This window comes from Crocodylus porosus, unplaced genomic scaffold (genome assembly GCF_001723895.1).
Source record: "Crocodylus porosus isolate Cpor-Errol unplaced genomic scaffold, CroPor_comp1, whole genome shotgun sequence".
Lineage (NCBI taxonomy): Eukaryota > Metazoa > Chordata > Crocodylia > Crocodylidae > Crocodylus > Crocodylus porosus.
In genome coordinates, this window is record NW_017728907.1 from 29,748,525 (window position 1) to 29,760,065 (window position 11,541).

Here is an 11,541-nt window from a genome sequence, read left to right on the forward strand (position 1 = left end):
GTGCAAGAGTTCTGGAGTAACTTTCCCATGCATAGTGTTAAATTTAGCGATCACATCCTTGTTTTACACAATAGCTCTGAACAAAGCCAATAAGACAGTTGTAACCAGTAAAGGCCACAAATGCTAAGAAACTTTCCTTTCCTCCTCACGCTACGTGACCTTCAAAATGATGCCCTTTCTGTTACAAAAGGGGTCAAGGGATGTTTGTATGAGACCTGGTACTGGTTTCCAGGTTACTTCTCTTTTAGAACTTGCATGGTAGCGTCCCGTCATGCCAAGGAGGTTGACCACTATGGGCCCCTGTATTCTGAGGCAGCACTGTCCAACTGGTGGCCTGTGGGCAGCATGTGGCCTGCAAGAGGTTAAAGTGTGGTCTGTGGCTCCTGCATGGCTGCCACTCCCCTTCTCCCACATTGTTTCTGCTGCTGCAGCAGCAGGTGCAGTCTCTGGGGAAGAGCAGTCTAGTGGCAGGAGGCCTAGTAAGCTTGCTGCATTCATGGCAGAGGGAGTTGAGGGCTTTGTGCTGCTTGCACAGCTGTGCCAGTGGGATAGCTTGTGCAGCAGTGTGGGGGGATGTGAGACCAATGAACATTAATGGCCACCATTTTGTGTGTATGTGTGTTGTAGAATACCCTTGAAGATATGTCATGGAGGCTGGCTGATGGTGTTCTTCAGTGTTCCTTCAGAAGAAAAATCCATCTTTCTGATAATCAAAGGAGGTATAATCTGGATGCTAATTATTACATATTTCTCGCAGATGGAGAAGTTGGTGAAGGTAAGTGCCTGATTTGATGAGACTGAGTATTCACATATCTCAAGTAACTCTAAATAAGGACTGCTATGTGCATGGCTTATTCAAATTAATACAGTAACAAATCTGATCTTTTTATACTAAACTTTATAGAAGTAATTTTAAGACTGACCATGAACTCATCTTTGAAGACGAACATAACATAAATTTAGTTTATTATTAAAAGAACTGTCCCATACCCACCAAGTGCTTGGAGCAGTATCCTTCTGAGAGATTTTTATGAATAGTATTGAACTAGTCAGTGTCTATAATATTATTTAGAAGCTATTCTTTAAAACACTTTTATTATGGGAGAGTGCTAATCTACTACATAATCTATCGAGGTTTTTGTGTTTTGAATCTGGTGTGGCATATGGGAAGGACTTGGCTATTTCTCTGGGTGGTAGATATGGCACTTGTCTTGTACAACTTGCTTTCTAAATGTTTACAAACAAGATTGCTTTTGTCACTGTCAACTAAATTACTCTCTCTTCTTGTAGGAGGTCCAATTTACAAACATCAGCGTCAGCCTCTCATTAGCAATGGAATGTGCAATGTCACAGGCCCTCCGAAGGACTTGGGAGGATCTCGTTCTCCACAGCTTATTAAAATCCATGGTAAAAAATAGTTTTATTCTTCAGTCAGTGGACTTGCCCAGTGTTGAAGGGATGGTGTTTGTTGCAGGAGTAAAAATTCAGAATTATTTTTATTCCTTTTATCTATGATTTGGCTATCTACGTTTTAAATTGTCTTTTGCTCTGATGAAGTTCTCTCTTACTAACACTGTAAAACAGGTACCACAGAGACTCATATTGAGCAAAGTGGCTCTTAACTGCCAGTGGATGAGTTAAGTTTTTCTTTTTTTCCTCCTTCACTTACAATGAGCTCTGAACCAGGTTCATAAAGAACTGAATGAAAATTCCTTTCATTTTGTCAGTAGGGAAATGAAATTTTGGCAGCAAACACCAGAAAACCCAGTCAGTACAGGAATCAGACTTTCTTGACTGACTAGCAAAACTCACTCTAGACAATATGGCAGGAAGTCAAGGCATTGCAGACCTGGCATATGAATTGGGAGTGAGATCTATATCTTTGTCCATACGCTCCTGCCTCAGCTAGCACTGGTGTCTCTTGCCCTCTAAAAAGTTAAGTACTGTTATTAATCACTTGGTGTTAGGTAGGAAATCAAGGTGTTGCACTGGGTCAATTTTGCCAGTGTGCACATACACCGCCTTATGGGTTTAAACTGGTAGGATTTTACTCTCTGCTCTTGCATTCTCCTAACGCTAATTTGTGAAACATGTTCCCTGTTATGTTTTGTTCTGTGTTCATGTCCAATCCTGGAAACAAAGTTTTTTAATATTTGGATCTTTCTTTTATCCCTGCTCAGGTGCACTAATGTTTGTAGCATGGATGACTACAGTTAGCATTGGTGTTATTGTGGCACGATTTTTCAAACCAGTCTGGCCTCATTCCTTGTTGTTTGGAAAGGAGATTTGGTTTCAGGTAGGCAAAAAGATGTAACTGTGTTCTATTTGAAATAACATTTAACAAGAGACCGAGATTTTAATTTTAAAGAGATGGCAAATTACTTTTTTTTTGGGTCCTACTAGTTATCATAAATTGAAATGCAATTTGGTTGGATTTGCAACAGAAGATAAACTTAAAACTGTGTAATTGTCTAATTTTTAAAATAGAATTTGCCTTGTACTACTGAACTCATGTCGCTTTCAATAATTTCTTCATAACACTTAAGTGCAGGTTCCCTTTAAAAAAAACAAACAAACCCCAACCTACTTAATTACAGGTGCATCGTACGCTAATGTTGACCACGGTGGCTCTTACAAGCATTGCTTTCATTCTGCCTTTTATATACCGAGGAGGCTGGAGTTATGTAAGTAAAACTTTCTGATTCTTAGTTTATCAGCAGGGATCCTGGTTTGTGTGTGTTCTCTTTTTTTTTTTTTTTTAAAGTAAACCCAAATCCACATTTTTCCCATGGTTAAAATGAAACATCACTATTATGTAGATATATGCACAGTGGTGTTTCATTTTAATTATGGAAAAATGTGATTTGGGCTACTTTTTTAAAACAGAAAATGGGGGATCTCTTTTTTTAATCAGAGAAAACCAGGATCCCTGATGATGACGCACTAGAATGGTGGTCAGAACTATGTGTCTGTATGACCACTTCTGATCTCTATGCCATGTATGTACACCAAAAGTGAATTGCACTAAGGTTAGTGAGTGTCTTCCATATTGTTAGGTTTCAGATTGGGGCTTTTTAGATGTCCCGTTTGGCTAGGGACAGATATGCAAAAAGCCTGAGCCTGAATTGATTCAGTCTCTGCAGGTTATATAACCTGCCTAGGCTGAACCAGAGGGGAATACAGACATCCCCTCTGGACTGAGAAAATGCAGGCACATGCCTGCAGTGGCTCAGGCTAGAAGCCGGTGGGGAGGGTAGGGGGGTGGTAGAGCAACCCTTCCTTCCCTTCCATGGTGCTGAGCTGAGGAGAAACCTGGCCAGGCTCCAGCAGGACACTCTGATTAGGGAGGGTTTCCCCCTGCTGCTCCTGACTAGTCCAGCAGGAAGTTGATAACAGCATTTATCAGCCCATCAAAAGACAAAAGCCTCTCTCATTAGTTCAAATGCTTTTTAAATGACTTTTTCCAAGGTAGGAACAGAGGAAGTTATCAGCTGACCTGTTGATTAGCTTCAAAAAGCCCTAAGTGGACACTGTCCTGTTTGCCTTACACAGACACATCTCAGCATTAGCTAGCATATCAGATGCTGGCTACGGTCTGTGCCTTGGGAGGGGGATCCCTGCTCAAGTAGGGAGGGTGGAGCAGGAGGAAGCCAGGCAGATGCTGCTGTGCCTGCAGTCTCTGCCAGAGCTCCAGGCAGGGAGCAGAGGGGTGGGGTCAGCCCTGCTGTGGAGCAGAGAGCCCTGCCCAAGGCTGTAAAGCATCTGGGACGCTGGGGGACTCTGGTTTAAGTTAAACTAGGAAGGGGTTTTGGACCGACTTTGCATACATCAGTTTGACCCAAATCAGTTAAGTCTACATTCAGCCAGGCTTATCTCAAACCAGTTTCAGCCATTTTCAAACTGGTTTATGTGCACTGAAAATCTGTTCTGTTACAGGTTTAAACCAGTTTCTGATCACTTAAACAGGTCTTTATGTAGTGTCTGTCCCTAGCCTTTAAAATATAAGGAGTAAATCCTGTGTTTTTAATGTCTGCAATTTCTCTCATTTAGAAGGAATGTCTGTGATCATAGTGCTGGGTTTTTGAGCAATCCTTTAATGATGACTCCTTCAAAAATCTTTCAGGTTTTTTTTTTTTTTTTTCTTTGTATGTGAAATCTTTATTCTACCTTCCAAAAACAGTTAGAAATTAGATTTAACTCGTTAAATTTGTAGATCTATTGCCTCCATGTCACCTTTTTTCTTTTTTCCCCATCTACCAGTTCTCCTCAGGTGGGACTATATAGTTCTCACCTTCTGCCCCAGTCTGACACTTTACCGTTGAATGCTTTAGAAATGTATCACAATGCTTTATCTGAATATGAATTTCATTACTGTATCTATTACTCAGTTATATTTTCCTTTTTCATATTCCTCTCAAATTGCCCTGTAAACAAATAAAACATTGAGAATATTTACTGTTTTAGATTCACCTAAAATTGATTAGTGTTTTATCATAAGATGGTTTTAAATGAAAAATGTCCATTTGTTCAGAAAGCAGGTTTTCATCCGTATCTTGGTTGTACTGTGATGGCTTTGGCAATCTTCCAACCGCTTGTGGCTGGTTTCAGACCCTCTCCTCATGGACCGAGGTATTTGTAGTGACATTCATCACAGATATTTTTAGGAAACGGGTTGAAAAGATGGGTTTTTTACATTCCGATAACGCAGCTACAAACCTAAATATAGTAAGATCATATGGCATATTTAAAGATCTCTTCATTCGTTGTTAGATTTCTACACTGGTAATTACATATCTATATTGTTGACTGTGTTTGTTTTGTAGGAGGCAGCTATTTAATTGGGTTCATTGGAGCGCTGGCACAACTGCTAGAATATTAGCTGGTAAGTAGCTGTGATCTTTTCTAGGCATATTAGCACTTCAGTGTTTGTAATGTAGGCTTGGGTGTCTTGTTGAGGCATTTTAGACTAACATGTTACACATGCGGAGTGCACTGAATTTTAGTTATACAGTTACTGGTCTTAAGTGATATTACCATTGTGATCTCATAGGCTAAGTACAGATGATCAAAAAGTCCGAGGCTAAATCAATTCAATCCTTTGCAGGCTAGTCTAAACCGTGTAGATTGAACCAAGAAGCAAGTAAACAGACATTCCAGAAATGCAGCCACGTGCCCTCAATGGCTCAGACTAGAAGCTGGGTGGTGCTAGAGCAGCCCTCCCTTCTCTTTGGCAGTGACCAGAAGGCTGGAGGGAAGCTGGGAGAGGAGTCCTCCAGGCTTTTTCCAGTCCCTTCATAAGGTTGGGGGAGGGCAGGCCCTGGCTGGCCTGCTGAGTATGACTAGGGAGGGGGATTTAAACCCCCACCATGGCCTACAGGGACCTCAGCCAGGGTGTCCCAGGGGGGAGAGGCTTAAAGCCCCCTCTCCTGTTCTGCCTGCCTGACCCCAGGGTCTGGCTCCCCACTTCCTCTGCTTCAGGGGCAAGTGGGGTGGGGGAAAAGCCTGTCGGAGGCTGCCCCACCCCTAGCAGGCAGACCAGGTTGCAGTGTGGAGCCAGGCTTTCCACCTCTACCCCCTTCTCAGCCAGCCAAAGCAGCGATAGTGCTCCAGCTAGGGAGCAGAGAGGTGGGACTAACCCTGCTCTTGTTAGCAGACAGCCCAGCCCAGGGCTTCAAAACATCCTGGGATGCTGGGGGGACTGAGTTAACTTGAACCAGGAAGGGGTCTTGGGCAGAAGTTCCATGAACTGGTTTGACCTAAATCAGTTAAGTTTGATACTACATTCAACCAGGTTTACCTTTAAACCAGTTTTGGTCATTTTAAAAGCAGTTTATGTGCACTGAATTTCTGTTTGGTTACAGGTTTAAAACAGTTTCTGATCACTTAAACTGGCTTATGTGTAACTTCTGTCCCTAGGCATAATCCCTAAAATGGCTTCAGTGTAAAAGGTGTATAAATTATACATACACATCTGACTGCAGTGCATAATAACATTGGTGGGCAGTAACCAAACAAGAAAACCTTTGTTTAAAACTACATGTCCCTTTCCTCATAGTTTCAACCTATTCAAGTTGTTAATATGTGACACTGGGCCCTTTCTGTCTGTTTTAAGGACTGTAGTGGTCTATCTCATTTCAGTCTTGTTTGGATACCAGACATCCCTCTCTCATCTTGTTTCTTTTGGGGCAGCCACTGGCATTTTCTAAATGCCAAAGAAACTGGGGAGTGGGGCATTCATTTACTTAATTTTTTTTTTCTTACCACTATAATAACATTGCATCTGTGCCTTCAAACTTTTTAGATCATTTTGAGATGAGGTACTTGATTCTAATCTGTAGAGTCTTTTGGGGTAATTTCATAAGGGATGGGGGATGCAAAAAGAGCTTGGTTGTTCAGGAGGGCTGGCTATAAATTCTCTTGAAACTCTTAAGTGTGCGCTTAATTTCTGGTGCCTGTTTACAGAGCAGGGTGCGGGGCCCAGGGCAAATCAGCCTGTGTGGGGCCCTGCCCCCAGGCATGAGGAAGCTGGCTGCAGATTCAGCAGCAGGGTGGAGGCGTCAGATTCAGCGGCGGGGTGGGTGGAGGTGCTGAGCAGCCAGATGTGAAGCTGGCAGATTTTGTGGAGTCACCATGGCTGCTCTGCCCACCTCTGCGGTGCCCCTTCCCGCCCCCCCGGACAGCTCTGCCCATTTATCAACCAGGAACTCCTTGACTTTATTTTGATGTGAAGACAAGATTCCTTACTGCTTCCCTTCATGTTGCTCTAATATGAGGAATTTTATTTTTAACAACCAGTTGTGACTATGTTTCTGGGAATGGATCTACCAGCGCTCAAACTTCCATACCCATGGGACACTTATACAATGCTTGGATTTGTGGCATGGCATGTTGGGATTGATGTTCTTCTGGAGATGCATGGCTACTGTCTCATTCACAAAGGTACAAATGAAACAAAACTGCTGGCCTTGTTTGCAATATAGTACAAAATGACACTTTGCAGGTGATCTGCAAAAACTTGTAAGCTAAATTTTTAAAAAGGGACCCTGGATACTCTCTAACCTGTACTTACAAATCCCTGCTCATTAAGGTGACTTGGTCTATGCAGACTGTCCAAGTGAGACGCATCGTAGTAAAAAACACATGGACAAAAGCTCATACATCATTAGTGACTAATCTTAAAAATTGATCCCAGTAGTCTCAGTAATGGAATTACTTGATACTCGCCATAAGAATTTGCCTCTAAGTGAAAATGCACTTTGACATGATCTCAATGTAATTCCTAAAATCAGAGTGAAATGCGGCATGATACATTGTAGTTGTTAATGTGCTGGGGAAAGTCTAGCTGAGTGTGAGAGGGTAAACTCCATGGGAACAAGAAAGTAACATAACATTGCCCTTGGAGATCCCTTGTGATGGATTATTGTCCCAACTAACTGAAGATATGTCATGTAGATGGGATAGTTGTCATCAGGGATTGGACTTGGACCTAAATGACAACACTTGCTGTTTAAGTTCACCATGGGAATTTTGGTTCTCAAGTATCACGGGTGAAATTCTGATACTGTAAAGTTTGGTAGGAGACTCTCTGTTTTTTGTTTTCCTTCTTAAATGTTAATGGGACCAGGTTAGCAATCTAAACTTGTAACCTTGCTTTGACTAGTGTCTCTAGGCAGAGACATTTTGCAAATGTAAGTGAGCTGATTACATAAATGAGCCAGCATAAGTGTTAAGTACATGAGGGGTAACTCTATAATAATGAGGAATGGTGTTGGTCAGAATCCTTATGATGTAAGAAGACATGCAAAGAGGGAACGATGAGCAAAGATGTGGAAAGATAGTGGGGTTTAGATGCCACCTAGATAAGTAACAAAGATGGTAATATCAAATAGCACAAAATAAGGGGAAAGGAAGAAGGAAGTTCTGGAAGAAAGGAACACTTAAACTTTCTCAATTCTCTGTACTTTTACTATTAGAGTGCATCTTTGCCAAAAGCAGCAATCTCTTCTCCACATAAGAACCTGTATTCTCATGTTCACATAATATAATTAGGGATGGGTGAACTTTTTGTCTGCTAATAATTTATTCAGCAAAAACAGCTTCATGTTGACCAATGTTTTCTCTTTTGAAATTTAAAACTTGTTGGTCAAACTTACTAGCCTATGTAAATATTAATTTATGAAAAATTGAATCTTTTAAATCAAGTGTAGAGCCAACTATTTTCTCTCTCTTTTTTCAGTTGAGCTAATAGATGATGATAGGATACATATTCTGCAGTCACTTACATCTGTGGAAGCAGAGGCAAGTCATATAATAAATATCTCATGCTAGAGACAGTAGATACTGTCTCTTCAAAAGTAATTGAGATGCTTCTTTTTCTTTTCAGGGTCGTACATTTAAGCAGATTGTATTAACTATCTACATTTGTGGAAACATAGCATTTCTCATCACCTTTCTGGCAGCAATCAACCAACTATGAAACCTGTACAGATGTCAGTCATGGACTTTCAATGTGAAGCCTGCAAGGAAATAATGTGGTGTTTGAAGCGCTACTCACAGAATTACTACATATGCAACCACTGCCTCAGTACCTCCTTGAGGCTATAACTGAAGAATAAATGTTCATGTATAGATCTTGTTTAATTTGCACTGTAATTATCGTTCCCAAAGAGAACGCAAGTTCAGATTCAAAGGACTGATCCTGCAGTCCTGCTGTAGATACTTGCTTCACTTCTTCATGGGAGTCTGGCTGAGTAAAGGCTACAAGATCTCTTTTTCACAGTTATTTAACTTTATTTAAAATTTATAGGATGAGTAAGTGAGATTAGAACTACATATTGGAAGGGGGAAAATTTATGTTTTGATCTTTAGTCAGTTGTTATAACCGTTTGTGTGCATAATGAAAAAATGAATAGTGGTCCTAAATTTGCTGTTAATTGCTGAATTTACCAGGTTGCTTATTAATATACTTTATGATGGTGCTCATTCAAATATGTTGTGTTCTGGTACTGTTCACAGTGCATAGAACAAGTGCCACAAACACAAGTTTACCAACTTATGGCAATGCAATCCTTTTAATTTGCAGTTAAATGCAAAAACTACTACTTGCTCTAGGAGCACTTTCATATATAAAATGCATATAGAACTGAGAGTTAGGGTCCTGTAATGGGTCTGGTATTGGTATGAGTCTCGGCACCTCCAACATACCTTGGAACATAAAGGGAGTATGTGGTGGGGTTTTTTTGCAACGTGTATGTTTTATGTAGCAGCTAGATGCTTCCTGTTTGAACTTGAGAAAAGGTGTGTGGTGTGAGGGGGTGGGATTTTATGTAAAAAGTAACCTTTGGTGCCTACATACAAAACTGTCTCTGGGCACCACTGGCTTTACGTGTCGTACCTGAATGAGTGGATTGCTTTTAAAATAGGCTTATCTAAATAGGGGAGCCAGGGTGTGGGTAGTTCTGGCAACCCTATGGTCAAAGCTACTTCTTGCTGGATATGCTACAATACAATATTTCTACCTCTCAAACCCTTGGTGGCTCACTCTCACATATTATGTGCTAGTTTCCAGTATTACAAAGTGCATAAAGATGTAGGAAATGTAATGGCATACTCTCTTTACTCCTCCTTCCCCCTCTTCACCCTCTATCTGGGAGCACCAGACTACTGCTGAGGAGCATGATTGTGAGTATGGGGCCCAATAGTAGTAAGGATGGAGAGATGATACAAAACCTCTTCTTCTTTCCCCTTTCCTAGTAGAAGTGGGTTTTAGTTATGGTATAACTGTGCACAATATCACAGATGTGAATTTAAATGGTGGCCTTACTTCTGTCTTGTAAGGCATGTGTTCCTATTTCCTCAGGTGAGCTCTGAATGCAGGGGGTGGCAGCAGCAGTTCTTATGTGTAAGGCTATAGACTAAAGCAGTTCATTCAAGTTTCCTTCCTTTTGATGTATCCAATAGCTATCATAGTTACAAGAACACTCCTAAACAGTGTGATAGACAAGTGTACCCACCCCAGACAGCAGTCACTTTCTGGGGAGGGGCTGAGCCTGGAAGAACACTGTCTGTAGGGGAGAAATGGAAAGAGGGAAACATATTGGGAACTGTACGAGAATGGGAGTGAAGGGAAGTGAGCTTATTGGTGACTATCTCTTAGCTGATATTGGAGACTGCTTACACTTGGGAGTCTGGGAATTGCTGGCTATCCTACTGTGTCACTTAGCCAGATTTGAAGTCATTGCCAATTTTTTTGCATAGAAGTATGCCTTTACAGAAGATATATATTTGCTGAGCCAGATATTTCATACAATGGGTTTTTATTCTTCTTGGTGTCAGGGTTTTTGCATAGTTTGTTATATCATGATGACTGTTGTATTGCATACTCAAACTTCAAAAGTGGCTCCATGTCTGTAGAATTATGAAAAAAGGTCTTGTTTTTAAATATTAATATAAATATCTAAATGTCATTTTTTTTTTGTCTCTTGGGTTTTTTTAAAATTAAAACATATTGCAGAATAGCAGATAATACTTTCACTTACTAGTGCATGTCTCTACTCATCAGTTCTTTTAAAAAAAAAAAAAAAAAAAAAATTTCCAACTTCGAAGTGTTTATTCCTGATTTCCTGTAAGGAGAAAGACAACCTGTTTGCCATCAAGGTGAGGTGATTTAGCTACTTTTTTAATAGTATCAATTTTTATTTTTAAACGTGCTAACGTTGTATTTTGGAACTCCTTATTCAAAGCCTTTGCACGCTAAGCCTAACCCATCCCCATGGTCAGTAATTGAAGGGCTCCTGTTGGGTTTAATGGATATTTGTGTGTTCTAGAGTTTGTTTTAATCTCCCTCCTGCTCTCTTTAAAAGTAAACATGTACAAACTGATAGACTGTCTCATGACAGCAAAAGAGCAGATGCCAAAGATTGCAGGGCCATTTATAACTACTAGTACTCCTTTTCACCTGTTCAATAATTTCAGCTTAAAGGAGGAGAATTTTCTTTCTGCTCATTCAAATGTGTAGCTATATTCAGTACAAATAACAACAACTGTTTTTTGTGTATTGATTGTGGTGCAGTTCCATCAAGCTGAAGTCCAAACAAATTTTGCCTTTTGAAGGGGAAGCAGGAATAGATGTGCTTATTTTGGTTTCCAAAGTGCCATTAATTTTCAGTTTTCAACTTTTGGTTTACTTTGGGTCCAAATTCTATTTGCTATCTTTCTGTATAAAGTGCTTCTTATTGGGATAACTCCAGTGAAGAAAGGCAAGCGAGACCTTTTCCTTCACTTATTGGACACAAGAAGTCTTAATGGGTAGCGGGGGCTGTCCTTTATGGCCGTGTCATAACATTGCTTACATTTTGCCATTGATATTTGAGGGGATTACTCCTATGAGTTAAGACTGAAAGATCCGTTTCTCAGGAAAATCGATTCTCTGGCTGGGAAACTGGCTCTGTGGTCGGACCCAGAGGGTTGTAATTGATGGCAGTCACTCATCGTGGTGCCCTGTGACCAGTGGGGTCCCTCAAGGCTCTGTCCTGGGACCCA

The 11,541-nt window shown here is 40.7% G+C and overlaps 1 protein-coding gene across 3 annotated transcripts in view; it reads left to right on the plus strand.

Moving 5' to 3' along the window:
* FRRS1 (ferric chelate reductase 1) overlaps nt 1-9,526 on the plus strand; it is a 28,415-nt gene extending 18,889 nt beyond the window's left edge. For all 3 annotated transcript variants that reach the window (XM_019531041.1, XM_019531040.1, XM_019531042.1), the window contains 9 exons: nt 628-775; nt 1,291-1,407; nt 2,181-2,296; nt 2,598-2,684; nt 4,532-4,629; nt 4,824-4,882; nt 6,796-6,939; nt 8,237-8,298; nt 8,384-9,526. In XM_019531041.1, coding sequence (XP_019386586.1) covers nt 628-775; nt 1,291-1,407; nt 2,181-2,296; nt 2,598-2,684; nt 4,532-4,629; nt 4,824-4,882; nt 6,796-6,939; nt 8,237-8,298; nt 8,384-8,476 — 924 coding nt within the window. In that variant the 3' untranslated portion in view covers nt 8,477-9,526. The remainder of the gene's footprint in view (nt 1-627; nt 776-1,290; nt 1,408-2,180; nt 2,297-2,597; nt 2,685-4,531; nt 4,630-4,823; nt 4,883-6,795; nt 6,940-8,236; nt 8,299-8,383) is intronic.
* The last annotated feature ends 2,015 nt before the right edge of the window (nt 9,527-11,541 follow it).